Raw genomic sequence first — 19671 nt, 5'->3', positions numbered from 1 at the left:
GCCATTCATTTCATATTGCAGGGCCTTGTTTTGAATCTTCCTTGCCTCTGCTTTGTTTTCAGGGAGTATCCCTCTTGCAAATACTGGATTATGGGGGTCATCCAGGATGGCTGTCCCACCTCAATCACGTCACTTGGCGCAACAGTACTGATGGATTTTTGAGTACTTCTATTCTTACGTCTTTTGCAAGGTGCTTGAAAAGAAGTCGAAGCAAGTTTGCTTAAAGCATCAGCTGGTTTGTTCTTCCGAGTGATTGATGTGGATAACTTTGTGAGATTTGAATTGTTGAAGCAATTCTTTTGCCTGTTCCAGATATAGAGCCATGACTTCGCCCTTTGCATCGTATATGCCATCACTTGGCTGGCTATCAGGAGTGAGTCGACATGTGCTCGTAAGCTTTTGGCTTCCCATTTTTGATGGCGAGGCGTAAGCCTGCCAGAAATGCTTCATACTCCGCCTCGTTGTTGGTGTTTTAAAGTCCAACTTGATGGCGTAAGTAAATTCGTGGTTCTCGGGCTCACCAGGCGCAATCCTGCTCCTGCGCCATCTTCATTGGATACTCCATCCGTATAAAGCATCAAGTCTCATCAGTCACGTCTTTCCAGGAGTCTCTATCAGCTCGCATTCTTTGATTTATCGGCCGACACTTCTGTGATGAAGTCGGCTAGGACTTGGCCTTTAATGGTTGGACGTGGCTTGTACAGATGTTATGGACTCCTAGCTCGATAGCCCCCATTTTGCCAGCCTGCCTGATGTCTCAGGCTTTTGTAATATCGTGCGATGTGGAAATTGGTAAGCACCGTTATCACATGGCCTTGTAAAGTATCTGCGCAGCCTTCGGGAGGTGTAGCAGCGCGAGGACCAATTTTTTCCATCGTGGAATATCTTGTTTCGGGTCAGTGAGTACCCTTGCTGACGTAATAATTGGAGTTTGGACTCCGTTTCTCTCCACAATAGTACCGACCCTTACGCCCTGTCTGAAGAAGACAAGTACAGTAGGAGTGGCTCTTTTCGAATGGTGCAGTCAGGGTAGGGAGTTCAATCGGACACGCTTTCATTTGTTGAAAAGTTGTCTCGGCCTCGGGTGTCCACTTGAACTCCTGCTTCTTCACACAGTTGCGCAGCGTGCTAATAAAGGGGTACGACTTCGCGGCGTGATTGGAGAGAAAACGATTAAGCGCGGCAGTCGGCCGGCAGTCGTTGCATCTCTTTGATGGTTTCGCGGTGAGGACAATGCGCTCTATAGCCTGTTACTTTCTCTGGATTTACTTTGAAACCGCCGTATGTGACAATGAAGCCTAGAAACTTCCCTTCTTCCATGCCAAAGGAGCATTTGGCTGGATTCAGTTTCATATTACACTGCGCAGTGAAATTGAACGTTTTTTCGATGTCTTTCAACATTTGGTCCTCTTCGGGACTTTTAACCACTAGATCATCGATTGTAAACTTCGATATGCTTTCCAATGTCTCCTGCGAAGGTCTTGTCCATCAACCGTTTGATATGTTGCGCCCGGCATCTTTTATGGCCAAACGGCATCTTTGTGTAACAGAAGATTCCAAGATCAGTTCTGAAGGCTGTCTTATCTTCATCTTCGAGTTTCATCTGAACTTGATGATACCCCTTGTAGCAATCCAAAAAGCACTTCCATCTATACGGCGCTAGCGGAGTCTATATCTTTTTTGTCGATCTCAGGCAAGGAATAGCAATCCTTTTGGGCATGCCTTGTTGAGATCAGTGTAGTCTACGCACATTCGCCATCCGCCGTTTGACTTTTCAACCATCACCGGGTTTTGCAACCCAACTCTGATATCGTACCTCCCGCAAGATCCCAGCTTTGGCAACTCGCATACTTTCTCATTCATTGCTTTCGTTTTGTCTGCTCCCAAGCTGCGTCTTCTTTGTACCTTTGGTTCAACGGAGGGGTAAGTGTTTAAGCAATGTTCGGTTATGTTGCGCGGGACACCGGTCATGTCTGCCGGGGTCCAGGCAAATATATCCATATTTCGGAACAATAATTGCTTCAACTGCGTCTCGAACGTCTGATGAAATGGCGTGGCCAATGGTCACTGTTTGCTCTGGTATTTGCGGGTTTAAGACCCATTTTTCGGGCTCGGTTGTAGAAACCTTCGCCGCTTTCGCTGGGCGCATTTCTTCAGATGACATCACTTCCTTTTTGGCATAGATGATTGCTACTCCTGTTCTTGGTTGGGAACCCTATTGCAGAGTGGCGGTGTTGAAGTTACCATATTCAGCTCACCCTGGGTCTCCCTCCCAATTTAGGACATCATGTCTCGATTTTACTGGCATTACCATGAAGTTCAACATTTGTTGTTCTTGAATGTTTGCCGTCAGAAAGTTGTGACGGGGAAACTGATCTGTCCAAGTGGAAGACCATCTCGTTGCAAAATCCGGACAAGGGAATAATCGACTGGCTCGAGCCTCGCCTTGTCCTCTTCATCAAATTGGTTGAAACACTGCTCGTAAATGATGTCTGCTGTGCTTCCTGGTATCAATGAATATGTATTCCGTTTCATAATGGCCGATGATACCGGTAATGACGACGGGTCGTGTGCACGAGGACCGCCGCGCAACTATCGGGAAAATGACCTGCTGCTCTTGCCATGAAGGCTCGTATGGACGTTTGCCCCTTTCTCTTTCGCGCTATACCTAGGTCCGTTGACCATGTGAGTCTCTAGACGTCGGACTTCTTGTGGTCCCTTCATCATGGCGCTGAAGCTGGCGAGTTTCTTTGCGCACGTTCTTCACCAGATGGCTTAGTTTACCGCTTTTAAGTGCTCTCTCGATTTCTTGGCGCAAACTGTAACAGTCATCAGTCAAGTGCCCTGAGTCTTTGTGAAAGTGGCAGTACAAGTTGGGGTCTTGCCCTTTCTTGTTGTCATAGGCCTGGGAGCCTTGAAGTCGTGATTCTCCGTCATCAATACTTCTTTCGGCGTTTTTGTGAGCGGAGTCCAGTGCTTGTCACGATTGTCGTCTTTGACCGCTTTCTTGTAACCGATTCGGTCAATCGTTTCACGCGCGTCTTCCCTGTAGCGCGGCCTGTCGTCGTGGCCTCTTGATCTCCCAGACTTCCAGTCGTTACTCTTGTATTTGTTGCCGTTTGTTGTTGTCGCGCGTGTTTCCTCTAGAAATCGATCTTTAGAGTAATAACTCTTGCTACCAGCGAGTGACTCCTCGGTTTGCGCGACATTTTTGCGGCCTCCATGAGTTTATCCCACTCCTTTGGCATTCCATCTTTACCCTGAGATAGTTTCTAATGAGACTATCGCAGCGGATGGCCTTCTAAAGTGACAACGCATGAGTTGTTCACTAACGCCGCCTATCTCCAAACATTCCTTATTAAAACGGGTGATGAAGTCCTCCAAACCTTCACCGTCTCTTCGCCAAATTATCTTCTACTTCGGCCGTGTCGCGCTGGTAGCGACGTTGTTGGCTGAAGTAGCTCAAACTGTGGTCTTGAAATCTACCCACGACTTAATCTTCCCAGGCGGAAGGCTATCAAACCAGGCGCGAGCCGCCCCGGTAAGAGTTTGAATAAACAAGTGACACCACATGGGCATATTCCAAACCTCCCATGCAGCCTACACTTGTGAATGTCTGACGTGATCATCTGGATCAGTCAATCCGTTGAATTTCCCGACAGTTGGGGTAGTTTCTCTCGTGAAAGCGGCGCGAGTGCAATTTTCGGTATGAACTTGGAGTGTTCCGCAGCTTCCGCTGGTCGGTACGCCAGGCGGAAATCTCTTTCAGCTTCTTCTGTATACCCGATGTGCTTGTCTCGGCTTAAAGTACTCGTCGGTTCTTTGGCAATCGGTTAAAGACTGACGAACCCTCGTCAATCTACCCAAGTCGGCATCGTTTGGATCTTGTCTCTTCCCATTCGTTGTTCATGTTGCGCGGCGTGAGCCGGCTGTGAACAGGCCTCGTTGAAGGGTTGACGGATAGTCGTAATAACTATCCGTTTCCCCCTCTTGTATCGCGCGTGTCGTGTACGCTCAAACGTCTGGTAGGGGGAGGCCTGTTTATTCTGCCTTGGAGATTTGGCGGTGGAGGCATCTGGCGCGCTCCTTGACTTGGGGGAGTGACTAAGGACGGTTCTGCCGTCAAAACTGCTTGTTGCGCAATCAGCGACTGGTACGCTGCATTGATAGTGGCGATGTTTTTGGCATACCACGAGGCTGGGGTTTCGCCTTCTGGTAGGCCTAATAATGCCGAAACATTCTGAGCTGGCGCCGTGTTCGAAGGTCCTTCTCCGTTGTTCCCTGGGGTGACCACTTGAGTGATGCGGGTGAAGCTCCCGCGCGGGCCCCCAGTATTGGTTCCGTCGACCTCACCAATTTCTTCGATCTGTTGGGCTTGGAAATTTTGGATTCCTTCGCCCAACGCTGCGTTAGAGTTGGCTCCGAAGCCGAACTCTGGAATGGTTCCTTGACCAGTCATGGTCGAAGGAAGAAAAGGTGTCAAAGGCTCAAATAAAAGAAGATGAACGTGGTTATAGAAAAAACCGGTGGGCGCCAATGAAGAAACACTGAACTGATTAAGGATACTAATCAGTTTGGTTTATGTTCCCTATCATAGTGGTTAATCTGTCTAATGAGTATTTTGAGCTCCGACTTGATGTGTGATCCTGCAAAACAGAACACCGTTACTCGTTAAGAGGGGAATGTGGGGGTTCCCTCTTAACCAGGCTCCGGCGTGAGAATAAGCGACTGTTTTGAGAGTAATTTAAGTGCTAAGAGTGAGAAGTAGAGGAATGGGATCCTTTAACCTGTGGAATGAGGTCTCTATTTATAAGCCGGAGAGGTGTAAGAGGATATGGGCTGATGGGCCTTGGGCCGGAAATGGACAGCGTAGCGGATATGCTCCTTCCTTGCTGGTGCCGACCGTTAGTGGCTCTAGAAGCTCTTTGGTGCTGGCGCACCTTGATTGGAGCCACGTGTCATTGTTGTCGGCCCTGCTGTTTCTGCCATCAGCAGACAATGGGAGATCGTGGGACAGTTGTCTCCGTCCCTGATTGGTGCCACGTAGGCGTCCTTATGTACTTATCGTCAGGCGATCGTGGCGCGCACGATTGACCAGACCCTGCTGGACGTTCATTGACTCTTTTCACTGCCACTTGTACCTTGTGTACTACTGGAGGTAGCCTTGCGCTTCCCTCCTGTGTGGTTCTTGTTGGGCATGTAACTAACCCGCGCTGGTTAGTATGCCCATGTGTTCCCTTATTTTATGCTAAGTGCTGCTATCTAGGTTTCTTGAGGATCGGACCTCGCGCGAGTTTCTCAGTAAGAGGTTTATTAAAATAAGGAGTATGGTCTCAAGCGCAACCACACGGGGGTTTGCGCGGCTTTTGGGACTATACCCCTTCATTGCTGGTTCAGATTTTCATGCAAGAGGTGTAGCAACGAGTCGGCTCTGGGAAGTGTGAGCATCCCGATGGTGGTGATCATGATTTTATTAAAAATGGCTCGATGAATCTGGTGTGGTGCTATCAAGAAGACCATGGACCGTTATGTGAGTGAGCCCACGGTCAGTAACTCTGGATATAATACTGTTTTAACCATAAATTTATATTATTACATTCTTAAGTAACATACATACCCTTCCTTTGAAACTTATATATATTGTGTCCGAAACTTCGAATCAGCATCACAAAGGTAACATTTGTTTCGGCAAGTTTTATTCTCATGATTGTATTGTGAAGTTGATTACAAATCAGGTTTTAGTTTTTTTCGCAAACCTATTTGTAATACCAAAATCAGTTCTTCGGGCTTTCTCCACTGCTAATAAAAGTAAATTGATTACAGGTACATGATAAATGAGTAATTTAAGCTTGGTAGCGAAGGCGCACTTATGGTGCAAAGGCGTGAGTCCTGGCCCAGATGTAAGACACTTAAAAGCGAGGATTCTAAGTATAAACATTCCCTATAGGGTTCTATACATGCTGTAGGCTGGTTTAAGGGCTGGTTCTAGGTTCTTTTTGGATGTTTTAGCTGTTTAGACTTCTCCGGACTGCAATTTGTAAAATCTGGTTGGAGCACCTTTGAGTGTGCAGTGCTTTGCTTCGCTGAGTCGTGACTGCGTCTAAGCGCACACTTGACTACCATGACATGCATTAGATTAGAAAAAATGTGCGAATGTTAATATTTCTTATGTTTCAGTCTATAGATAAAGTAATTGGCATAGTGTTCCCCATTATTTTTTTGTTGATTTAATTTACTTTATTTCTATGTTGTCCAATATATTTTGCCTATTTGTTTAGCTTGTTGATTTTTCCTTGATACGTGTGTTTAGCCTCACGGTAGATCTATTTTCTAAGTTTGGAAATCACATACTTTAAGCAACAATTTTTTATGTATAAATTTCAAGCAAAAGTATAAAAGCGACCATTGCAATTTGTTTAGTACAGGTTTTATTTGCGTGTGGTTATAACATTGTCATAGGTTAAATGTAGATGAAATATGTTCAATATAGTTTCTTATAAACTTTTTATTAAAAAAGAAGTTTTTGCGAAGTTGGTCAATACAATGGCAAACTGAGTTGGAATGGTGTGTTCTATACCAACCAAACCCCCTAACCCATGATTACTTAATTTACTTGATCCATGCCATTAAGTGACATAAACAAAAAAAAAGGAGACTTGTGAGTTGTAATCGTGACCTCGCTGTATCGATTTGAGACTCAAACTCGCCTGCTTTATCATATAATGGTGAGGGCTCATCTACAGATGCTTGCGTATATTTAGAACTTAATGACGCGGTTGAGACTAACATCTACAAATGGTTGCGTATATATATAATGGTTGATAATAGATGCGGTCATTGACCAAACATCAATGCTTACACGATAAGAAAACCATTGTACCAAACACAAAGCGAGTACCACGTTTTAAAATTGTTGTCGCTGCATCGCGTGGGTTCCTGCTAGACACTGAGGTCCTTTTTTAGTTTTTTGTCACCTTGTTTGATTAATTGTTCGAGTTTCTATTTTACAATATGTTCATAAAATCTTTATAGTATTTATAACCTTAAAGGTGTATTAATATATAACCTTTTATATGTATATTATTTTTAGTACATTGTCGCGAAGTGCGGGTACTTATAAAATATACACTTGTATATGATTTTTCATCGTTTTAACTAACGTTTTAAGGTTTGAGTTATGTTTTCGCCCCATGCTGTCGACTCCGCTGCAACGCGCGGGTTCACCACTAGTAACTTACAAATGGGCCCAAGTTGGAGTTTACCAAAAGTGGAGTTGATTTGTGTCCCAGTTCTATTAGTTTTTTTTGCACGTTTGGGTCTTACAACATGAGAAAGTAGTAAGGGCAAAATGGTCAAAATCATTTTTTTTTGTTATTGTATGACAAGAAGCAACCCCCCTGATTTTTGTACGAACATAACATTTATAATACTCTAATATTTTTTATTTAAAAAATGCATCATAATGAAAAGAATAACATGAGAGAATGCGTCTACATAAAGGTTATATTATCATATTATATCGTCTTGTGAATTATTCATAACCATCTAAGCGTCTTAAGTCTCATGATAGAGGGGCTTCGCTTAGGTTACACCATCTTACTATCATATGAATCATTGATAAACATTTACTCAAATAGCCCATAGGTTTACATTATGCCTTTGACTTATCCATGTCATCTAATGACAATAATAATACTGTTAAGGGGAAGAATTTTGTGTTTAGCAGGGTAGGGTTTGCTATTCAGAAGGGGGTAGTGGCGCAAGCTTGTTGCTCGTCTACCTGCCATTAGTCTGTAATCATCTTTGTTTTTATGATTCGATATTTACTTTTCAAATATTAACTATTATTTTATAATTACTGTTAATATTTATAACATAAGAGACAATTCATAATAATTGTATATGTCACCTAATTTTACTATGTGTTGTTAACCATATTTTAAAATATACTCAATTTAATGTTACTTAGTGATATATTGTTATACATGTTCCTTACAGTATGTATGGTTTCTAAATAACATGACATTAAATTATATTCTAACCATACACCAATTAAAGGACATTGATTCCAGACCCTAATTACATATTTTACCTTCATAAATACAGCTTTAATGATGTTTTTAATTCTACTTTATTATATTAATGTGACTATAATTATTATGTCCCTTTGTATGCAAACCCCTAACTTCTCGGTTTCACTCTAATAAAAGTAAGTGACAATCATCATTTAATTCTACTTTATTATATTAATGTGACTATAATTATTATGTCCCATCTTGACCCACGGTAGAAGAAACAAGGCATCAACATGGTATGCCCCTACAAACTACATTGCATATATAGAAATTCATTTTAGATTATGTATCTTATCGAAATCAAAGAGTAAAGGAAATATATCTCTATCTCTACACATAATATTATGGAGGACGCATGACACGGATTCCAACCTCCGTAATTTGTTTATCTCGACCGTTCTCTTTTATAAAATTATAATGTTAAAGAAATATATACTTTAAATTTAATATTAACTTAAACATATATGCTAAATATTTAATTATGGATAATTATAATATGATTACCCAAATGAGTTTATATATTTTTTATTTTGATCTTAAGTTAATTAATTTAATTGTGTTAAAAGGATACTTGAAGGATTATTTACAAAGGTAACCTAATAACCAAAAAACACAGGATCTTGGTGGCTAGATTTTCTAACATACATTTTGGGTTAGACAACAAGATGCCCACTAAATAAATATGGATGTTTTTGATTAGTTAAGACTCAAAAAGAACCATAGTTATATATATACATTCATCCTTTTATGGTATTATTATAAATCAAGAAATGACTTCGGTGACAGGTTGATTGTATTACATATGATTCACTACAATTTTCATATGCATGTATGATGTTGATTGTTATAGGTGAAGGCACCAACCTTATTTGTAATACATTAAATCAACATCTATTGGGACTTACATTTCGTTTATGTTAAAACCTAACAGTCAGCCTTTACGAGTTTTGACAGGCAATAACCAAATCCAAATTCGTATACTTTGTGACGACCAAGCTGACCCCACAGGATTGTTGGTTGTATCCACATCACATAGGAGGACTATATTAAAGCGGTTGAAAAAAAAATAAAGTTTTTTTTAATACCGAAATCTATTTTTTAATACGGAATTCACATTTATAGATATTTATAAATATTTTTTAACAGTTATAAATATTTTTTAATATTTTTTAATACCAAAAAAAATAATGTTTTTTAATACCCAATTCACGTTTATAATTATTTATTGAAAACATAAAATGTAATTTAAATATTGGGTGGATAAAGAGTGTACGTAGTTCGTGGCGAACCAAGCATATGTAAACATTGGTCATTTTGGTTAAGGTCAAATCAGGTTTGCATTAGAACGTAATATACACTTAGGATATGTCATTTTGGATAAGCACAATATTGGTTATCATTTTTGAATCAAATGGTTAAAGTTTATAGTTATGCTGGTAATATATGCAGAGTGCTGAATTCATCTGTCGTGTTGAAGTCAAATGCATATGCAATAGCCAAGAGTGGGTTCATGCTGACATGTGGCGGTGGGAATTGCATGAATGGTGTGGGGCGTGAAGACAACGATATGTGGTATGATGGGTGCGAAAACCCCGTTTTCTTCCCGAGAGCAAGGTTTGTTTCTAAAAATGTTTAGTTGTATTAATTTGTAGCCATTCTCATGCAGGCTTATAACTGAAAATAAATTACAAACCTTGCACAGTTTCAGGCTAGAACTCGAGGTGTTTGACTCAACAGCCGAAGTTGTCGTTGTCTGCTTTGAAGACACCGCCCACCGCTTGACAAAGATCACTGCTCATAGTATACTCACAACAGAGTCTGGCCTGTCACGCGTCTACAGCCTTTATTCCACTGACATACAGGATAAGTTCACTCAGGTGATGGTAAGGAACGCTGATGGAAGCATTTTAACACTGCCGAATTATTTGCACTCTCTTATGGGCAGCACTCAGACCCTACAGCTTGATTCGTGTACGTATTATGATCATGGCCATTTTGAATCCTTCAACTGCAAGAATGTCCTGCTAGATGGGGCTGGTTGTAAGCCCTTTGGTTCTTCCACACCTCCATCGATCCCCGCTAAAGACAAGGGGTGCTACCCATACCGACACCAGTTAAGCGCGTTGAAGTGATCGTAAGGTATATATCGGCTTACACTTTATTCATGCGCTGTTTATAAACCATTTTAATTAAAGATGTGCTATTTACCTTTCTACTCGATCTGGAATGTTATTTACATACCTGGTATATGTTTACTCTAAATAAAATTAGGAGGCTACAACAGTCGGAAACTTGAGTTCGTAAATATAAAAGTGCATTGTTCTACATTAAAAAAATAGGAATAAAAAAACTTGGTAACACATCACTTCGAATGTGTAAAGACATATAAGGGGAGAAGTTGGCTTTTGAAACAATAACTTGGTGTCGTTATAAATGGAAAGGCAACAAAAAAACTTTCAACTATAATTGATTGGATTTCCATAATACAACTGTATTGTGGTGTTTATTTTGGATAACCGTCTACATAAATGTTTCGTGCTTTTCCTTCCCAGGCCTGCTTAAATGCAGATTCTGATTCAGAAGAAACATTGACAGTGACCCACATGAAAGGTATACCGTCTGCACTTAGTGTTAGTAATGAAAAACCCGTACTACTTTTCGATGCATATATACGTTAAACATAGTTATACCATTTTTAATAGTTTTCTTTCGTTATTTCACTGCAATCAGTTGGCTGGTGATGGGATGGGGGATGACGGTGGGCATGCGTTAGCTAAAGTTTGGTCTATTGTGTTATCCAATAAGATAGGAAGGCGTGCGAGAGTTTATGCGTTTTTTCTTTTTCTGTTCATTTTTTTTCTTGGAAGACATCTTTTTCACTTCTTTTTGGCCGACAAGTTTGCCAAGGAAACAACTTATGGTCCATGGTTTAATAAGTTTAAGCACACCCCTTAGTAGGCGTATTGTCTTACATGTTAATGCACGGCCGTGTTAGACGTCTTACCACGAACAAAACAATAGCTATTTATGCATGCCGTGTATCGCACGGCTTTCTCCCTAGTAATTTATAGAAACTATCTATTGTTTTGAAATTTAAACATAACACATGGTAATTAAATTTTGATCATCATTCACGCTTTCATTCTCAGCCACGCACAGTTCAGACGAAAAGCTATTAGATTATTATTTTTATTTAGGTTTATATTGCTGCCTGATTCTTGTTAGTTTTTGTTTCTCTTAGGGGGTTTATGTATATATTTCTCAAAACTATTAGGGACTAGGGGTGGTTCACTAGTGATAGAATCCATCACTCCCACTATCCAATAAAATTATGCCATGTTATCAACCATTTTTTCATCACTCACAACTTTTTTTAGTGGGGGTGGTCATCACTCACCACCACACCCAACAATTTCCCCCAACCAACAATTATACTCACAAAATAACCTTCACGCGTTAAAAATAATAACGGAATCTGAATATTTGCATTCTATCACGCGTTGAGTTTTGTTGCGGCGGTGAGAACTTTGATTGTTCAACGCGTTATAAACACTTCCGTGATTAATATCACGGGACCGCACCCGTCGGTCCTTAGGTTTTACCTGATGCTTTGATAAAGTTATTAAGGGTTTGATTCTGATGCTTTGATTCTGTTATTTGTTTTGATTCGGTGTTTATCAATGCCTTATGCTAAGCTATTAGGGTTTGATCTGGTTATTATTATTATTTATTTAGGTTGCATATGCTGCATGCTTTGATTCTTGTTAGTTTTGTGATAAATAACTTTCCTCCGGATCTCTAAATAAACCCTTTTTGGGGGGCCCAATTTAAAAAAAAAAAATACAGGAAGCGTTGCAATGCTTGAATTCGAAGGTCAAGGACGAGATCGACATGGAGGCTTTTAAGCAATGGAAATTACGGTGGAACAAAAACTACACTACCTCTAAAGAGGAGAAGATTTAGATTTCGAAAAGTTTCAAGAAAATCTCCGTCTAGAAGAGGCTAATTCTGGTAATTCGGGACGCATCGGAGCCACCTTGGATGGCTTTAGACCCTTATGCGGACGGTATTCCTTTTGAGCAGTACAAGGTAGAGATCCTGGGACTGGAACCGGACAATCCAGAGGAGCGCGTATTTTCTGATTCTGATAGTGAGGAGCGTGAGCTTTTAATACAGGGCTATGGTAAGGTTACTTACGGAGTCGAAGATAAGGATGGTAAAGTCCAGCTGAAGTCTTTTTACTCAAAGAATCTGGATCGTCCGTTTGCTGATAAAGATTCCTGGTATTTCGACAAAGGCCAAAGTAAGTTCCTCTCTCTCTCTCTCTCTTTCTCTCTCTCTCTCTCTATGATTACATTAGTTGAAGCCTCCTAATTAATTAATGGATACAACAACAACAAGATTCAGTAGTACTAATGCTTTGTAAATGCCAGGTAAGGAGGAGCTTGAGCTTTTTATACAGGGCTATGGTAAGGAGGAGCATGTTACAGCCAAACGCCAAAGTAAGTTTCTCTCTCTCTCTGATTGATTTTACTACTAATATTTGAAGCCTCCTAATTAATAATTAATGATACAACAACAAGATTCAGTAGTACTAAGACCACCCGTAGTGGGGCGTGTTTTTAAAAAAAAAAATTCAAAAAAACGCCCCAAACAATGCCCTCCCCCCACTACACCGGGGCGTTTTTGGGCGTTATATTTGACAATTTTGCATGTTGGCGTTTTCATTAAAACGCTGTTATCCATTTGGTCCTCCAATCACTTTTGCCCACCCACACTTTCAACCTGACATCCATTTGACTTTTTTTTTTTGCATTAAAAAATAATATGGGCATTATAATTCTTCACCACTACACCACTTTATGCTATAATGCCCCATGCTGACTGGGATGACACGTGTCGGATAATGCCCCATGGTGGGGGCATTATAATTCTTCACCACTACACATGGTCTAATGGCTTTGTACATGCGGCTAAATGTTAGGTGATGGTGAAAACAATGATACGAAAGGGGTCAAACGCCATAAAGAGGAGGATGCTGCAGTGACTGTGGAACCAGAACCTGAAAATGAGTAGTACTACCGTGAGGGAGAATGGGCAAGTTATTAAGTACTAGTGGGTAGGATTTATGTTGAACTTCTACTTCTTGGGTTAACTAACTATAGTCATGAGGAAATCGCATATATCACCAGTTTCATTTTCTTCTTCAGCTCCATATTAAAGCATCTGCGAAACCAAATCAAAGCTGGCCTAGATGGGACTCGAGTCCACGCGCACACTTGCCACCATACCATCTTAACAAATGAGCAAGTTGCAAGACACTAACAAGTAGTCAGCGGTCTCATCGTCAATGTCACATGAAGGACATTTTCCGTCTCCAAAAGCTATCACCTCTCCAGCCGCCAACACCATGGTTGTGGGAATCTTACCGCTTAACGCCCTCCACACACAGCAATTCACCTTCGGCAATTTTTTCTCCACTTCAAGCACCTGATGCTGACCATCCACTTCCCCGGTTCTTCTATATCCACGCAAACCTTGACTTCCACAGTTCCACAACCACTTATCTGGCTCGTCCCTTAACGAATGCTGACCCAAAGTAGCCATCAACTGCTATTTTAGCTTATAATTGAAAATAAATATCAAGTTTCATATTTGTTTTTATTTGAGTCTCTTAATTTTTATTTTAACGAAAAAAATGAAAAAAAAAAAAAAAAAAAAAAATTCCAACAAAACATGGACGGTTCGTCTGTAAAAACTAAACAATACAACATATTGAATTCGATTGCTAATTATTGTATACTTTGTACTCAGAACACTTTTGAGACATTACAAGGCAATAAAGCAAGGGAAATTTTAATATAAGTCAATTCTTACAATAATATAATAAGGACTCTAAATAAGTCCATAGTCCAAGTCCATAGTCCTGTGATCTTTAAACCACATGACTTATTTGTGTAATTAAGTCTTAGATGTTTTTGTGTATTTGGTGTGAGTTTCTTATCCTTTAAAATGGAAATAAAGAAAGTAGAATTAGATACATGATTAGACTAGTATAAATGAATGTAGATTAAACGAGTATAAATTAATGTATCTATGTGTAAATTCCTATTTGTGTCCGGAAAAATAACATATTTAGGGTTCGAGAAAGTAAAATTCAGATACACGCAAAAAATAAAGTTAGATTTCATATTTGTATCATGCGAAAAATAAAAGTTGCATTGGATAACTTTTTTTAGAGAGGTCGTCGGTTGGAGTCTTATTCGCGACAAAAAATATTATGCGGGGAGCCAGAGGTTTTGTCATAGTGGTCCTTTGGACGGTGTGTTTCCATTCCACTGGAATTGATAACGAGTCAGATCAACAACGTTGTCTGCAATCGTGAGTGTGAGTGGCCTTTTGCATACGTGTCACTTTAAAAAAGATACGCCACTAAAGGTTCCTAGTTATATTCATGAAAGATTTTGAATATAACCATAAAACTATAAAATACTATTTTATTTATTAGTAGTTTTAATGTTATCAATTGGATTTAACTAGTATTAAGCACCCTCACGTTGCGACGGGGCGAGCACTAATGTCACACTACTGTCAGCGACCACCGACACTGAAGTTGCGGTGTTAATGCGAAGAAATTAAACCGAAACGTAAAACATAGAATAAAATAACTAAGTTGATCTAGGACTCGCGCGTTACGATAAACCCGCGTCAATTTTTTCTCGTTTGACATGTTCATCGTAATCTATATATAATATATATCATTACCACTATACAAACCATAATGCATACATTACAACAACCATTGCATCAATATATTGCAAATTATATTATACAAGATTTTGGCTAAATTAATTAGATAATTATAAATAATAATAATTACAAATAAAACAACACAACTTTGAATGGATCAAACGATTGAATATGGTAAGATACTAAAACCATTATTTGATTGGGGTACAACCAAACCATTATTTGATTGGGGTACAACCACTTAAGCACAATTTACAACCATACATGCATACAAAACAGATTGAATTTGGTAAGATAATGAAAACATTATTATTTGATTAAGATACAACCAACTTAAGCACAACTTACAACCTATATTTGAATAATGTACAACTATTTAAACAAAACTTACAACCCAATATGCACACAATTGTTTCAAATTAATAGTATATAAATTATATGATTTCCTACGTCGATAAGCCCTAGGTTCAAGGAACGCGTGTCACCTTGAGTGGGTGCAAGGGCTTAACCCCTAGTGGAAATTGCTTTTGATTATATAAAGAGAATATTTTTTAACGACGTATAGTTAGGATGTTGTAACAGGATTAGCAGTTAGTATTAAAATCTCCCATTCTCCCATTCCTGAATTTAAACCAAAAACATCCAAAAGAAACAAAGATTCACACCTCCCTCTGTTGGTGCACTTGTGTCTGTACTTTTGTCTGTATTCGGTCTGTATGTAAACGATGTCCTAATTTGTGTTGTAAGTTGACCAAGTCAACCATCCTCCGGTTTGACTTGCCAAACAGTTTGTGAGATGTTCTGTGTCGAAGGATAAGGGGTCGAAGGATGATGTGGATCCTTCGACCTAATCGAAAGATAGGCTTCGAATGATAGACTCGAAAGGTGATCTTTCGAGGTCCATGCTGATCCTTCGATTACGTTGTCATCGATAGATGATCCTTCGGACCATCTATCGGATCCTTCGACCAGACATGTTGGGCTGGGTATATATATACCCATGTAGTGTATGTGTTAGTTAGACCAGACAGAAGAGAGATGCACACAGACAGAAAGTTAGAGAGTTGAGAGCATTCTGTCCGAAACTCACACACACACACTTTGAGAGTTTGCAAACTGATTGTAAACATTGTGCTTGTAACCGGAACCTTCTACGCATTAATACAAGTGGTGTTAATCGTTGAGTCTTTGTGTGTTCTTGTGTTTGTTCTTGCATCATCCTGGTTTGCTCGCTAGCTTGGATTCCGCACTCGCTAGTGAGTTTGTATAACAAGTTTAGGTTTGTTCTCGATCCTCCGAGAGGGACCTACAAGTGGTATCAGAGCTTTGGCTCTTTACCTTGTTTAAAACCGGGTTTTGTTCAAGTTCTTGGTGTGTTTGGACACTAGGTTTAGCACCCGTTTTGGTGGTTTTTCTCACATCTTAAAACTGAAAAACGAGCTCTAAACCATCGGGAGTGTTCAAGGTTGGGTTGGGTAACTTGAAACTTGTTTTTAAGTGACTTTGATTTTTCCGGTCATATTCCGATTATCATTCCGGTGAACTGGTTGAGGATAAGGTTGCCTATTTTTAGTAAACTTTTTGAAAGTCAAAAGTTTGGTGAAAAGTTGTTGGCAGACCATATCCTTTCTGCCGAAAGTTGGTACACCAACCTGTCACTTTTCTCACCAACCCATCAGTACTTTTGTCAGTGTGTCAGACCGTCGAAAGATAACTTTCGAGCTCGAAGGATCATCCTTCGATCAAGGAGATTCGAAAGATAACCATCCTTCGAACATCTTTCGAAGTCAGTGTGTTATCCTTCGAGTCAAGGAATCTTTTCGATAGATACATCCTTCGAGTTACTGTTCATTACGAAAGATAAGGATCCTTCGTGTTGGGTGAATCTTTCAAGGTTATCTTTCGAGGTTATTGTTCGAGCCATCAACAGTGATCCTTCGAACACTGTTGATTCTTCGAACAAGTGTCATCTTTCGAGACCTGTGTACGAAACATAAGGAGAATCTTTCGAAATCATCTTTCGAAAGATAAGGATCCTTCGTATAGTCAATCTTTCGAAGTCAATCCTTCGAAGTCTTTGTTCGAAACTCAACAAGGATCTTTCGAACCTTGTTGATCATTCGAACAAGTATTGATCTTTCGAACAGGTTGCATCTTTCGATTCATATCTGTTTTTGCACTTAACAGTTTGTGGTGTGTAGGTTTGGTACTTATATTTGATAAAAATGAGCTGTACAAGTCCTTGGGATTGGAGTACGGATCCACAACCAGATCTAAAACAGATGTCGATGGCTGAATATATGACGAGTACCATACCTAAACAACAACAATCAATTAGTCCAAGTCAATGGGCTTTGGTATCCAATCAAAGTCAAAGCATTCAAAACCTTTTGATCAGTGAAAGCGAAACGGGCAGTAACAATCGTCCACCAAAGCTAAATCATATGAATGAGTTTCCATCATGGAAAAACCGTTTTCACACGTATGTCCAAGGACAAAGCACCGATCTTTGGACGTGTTTCATAAATGCATTCAATGAAGATCTGGAGACTGCTGCGTCCACTTCTGAGGGTTATGCCAATATGCTTGAAAAAGACAAGAAGGCTTATGAATTGGAGAAAAAGGCCTTTGCCACACTTACTCAAGCACTCAACAAAGACATCTACCATCAGTTCTCATACTGCAAGTCTACGAAAACATTGTGGGATGCCTTAGTTGCTAGAGGAGAAGGCAATGCAGCTGCTCGAAAATCTCGGCATGATTTGTTGAAGAAAGAGTTTGAATCCTTTCAGTTTTTGGAAAACGAGACTCTGAATGATATGATCACACGTTTCTATCATTTGATTAGTGAAATGTGTGCTTATGGAGTTGTCTCTACTCAACCAGACATGGTGAGTAGATTTGCTGACGCCTTACCTCCAAAGTGGAGTTCTTTCATTGAACTGTTGAAGCATACTGGAACTCTAGACAGGGTTAATATCTACGAGTTCATTCAGAAACTGGAACACAAAAATGATGAAGAAATCAGGAAAGCCAGGAGAGCTCCCGCCCCTCAAAATACAGAAATGTATCTTCCGGGTTTCGATGCTCTAGCTAGAGCAGCTGCAGCCCAGCAACCTAAACTGCAGACTGCATTTGTCTCCAACACAAGTTCCTTTCCATTTCCTCAATCAACAGCTGCTCCACCACAACCTCAATTTGATCCGAGGTCTTACATTCCTGTTCCAACACAGCCACAACCACAACCTCAACAACAACAACAGCAAGCTCACTATACAAGCAATCCTCAACCTCAACCCCAAAATCATCACACAATCCGAGTCGACAACTCAAATCTTTCACACCTTAGCATTGAAGTTGCTAAGGAACATATGGAGATTATCAACACCATGGTCAGTGCTTACTGTGGTTTGGTAGCAGGTCAGCTTGGAAACATCAACATGACCAATGAAGATTATGATCAGATCGACAAGGAAGAAATGGAGTTGATGGATATTAAATGGGCTTTTGCTAGTGCGGTTAGAAGGGCAAAGGATTTCATGGCACGAACTGGAAGAACTTCGTTGGAAGGAAAGAAAAACACGAAGTATGGGTTTGATATTAATGCCGTTACGTGCTTTAACTGTGGCGAGAAAGGGCACTTTAAAACGTGAGTGCACTCGACCAACAAAACACGGCAATCACAACCCTTTCAGAAACCAGACGAATGTGAATGCCCAACAAGAAAACCGTGAACGGAGGATGGTGGCAGTGAACAACAATCAGGGACAGCCCGGAACTGCAAATCACAATCGGGCTTTGGCTGTTCAAGCTGATGAAGGATGTGACTGGTCAGTTCAGTTTGGTGAAGGTGATCAAGGAAGTGGAACTGCATTGTATGCTAAAGTCATCGAGCATGTTCATAAAGAAGAATCTTCTGGAAGCGATGACAGTTCTGGTTATTCTGGAAGTTCGGATGAAGAAGGCTCTGTTTCTGGGGATAATCACTCAGAGCCTGATGAGAAGGAGGAAGAAGGTGAAGATATTCAGGATCTTCTGAATGAAGCTGATGAGCTTAAATGTCAGAAATCAATTCTGATTAGAAAGGCGGATACTGCATCAAAGGAAATGGAAAAGCTATTCTCTGAAGATGGAGCCTTTTCTTTTCAAACTGCCTTTATGGCAAACGGCTCAGCCTCTACTAGTCAGGTAACTTCTGAACCTCCTGCTCCTAGTATTTGCAAATCATGTGCAGAGATGAAGCTTGAATCAGAAAAGCTTCATAGTCATAACCAGAATTTGGTTATTGAACTGTCGAAATGCAAAGAGGCAAACATGGCTTTAACTCGGAATGAAAAAGAATTTAAATCTGTAATAGAAACATTAAAGAAAAATGTGTCCGAGGTTAACAAAGTAGTTTACCACAAGCAAGTGAGTATAAATGAATATATTAACATTGTGGAAGAAACTAAGAAACAATTAGCCATTGCCCAATGCGAACATGATGCGATCAAACAAAAATTGGATAGTTATTCTAACTCCCAATTTGTGCTTGATCACATCATCGATGTTCAACAACTAAAGGGAAATCAAAAAGGCATAGGGTATAACAAATGTCCGCCCCCTTTGATGAACAACTATACCAAGATGCCTGATGAGGAAGAAATGCCTCGGTATGAACCCAGTGTGCCTCTTGATGTTGAGGAGTTTGCTACTGGCCTTGGGTTCAAACCGGACAATTCTTCAAACACAGCCTCTAAGGAACAAGAAACTTCACCATCCATGAAGCAAAGTCCTCCAATTATCGAGGACTATGAGACATCGGATGATGAATCAGAAGTGGCTGTAAGTGATCAGGATAAATCAC

General features: G+C 40.1%; 1 protein-coding gene across 1 annotated transcript; it reads left to right on the top strand.

The window, feature by feature from the left end:
* The first annotated feature begins 9486 nt into the window (after nt 1–9486).
* Nucleotides 9487–10207, top strand: LOC118484199. The gene is made up of 2 exons (XM_035980191.1): nt 9487–9689; nt 9778–10207. Exons 1-2 carry the CDS (start codon nt 9487–9489, stop codon nt 10205–10207), a joined length of 633 nt encoding a protein of 210 aa, XP_035836084.1.
* Nucleotides 10208–19671: the final 9464 nt, after the last annotated feature.

The sequence above is a fragment of the Helianthus annuus genome, chromosome 2, assembly GCF_002127325.2.
Source record: "Helianthus annuus cultivar XRQ/B chromosome 2, HanXRQr2.0-SUNRISE, whole genome shotgun sequence".
In the NCBI taxonomy this organism is placed as follows: Eukaryota; Viridiplantae; Streptophyta; class Magnoliopsida; order Asterales; family Asteraceae; genus Helianthus; species Helianthus annuus.
Note: the sequence above shows the minus strand (reverse complement) of the source record. Positions and strands in the feature narration are given on the sequence as shown.

Excerpts from the sequence above, each read along its gene's own strand:
- LOC118484199 (XM_035980191.1), top strand. The coding sequence starts at position 9,487 with ATGGTTAAAGTTTATAGTTATGCTGGTAATATATGCAGAGTGCTGAAT. Across the intron at positions 9,690-9,777 it reads GTTTTCTTCCCGAGAGCAAG|TTTCAGGCTAGAACTCGAGG; the intron begins GTTTGTTTCTAA and ends AACCTTGCACAG.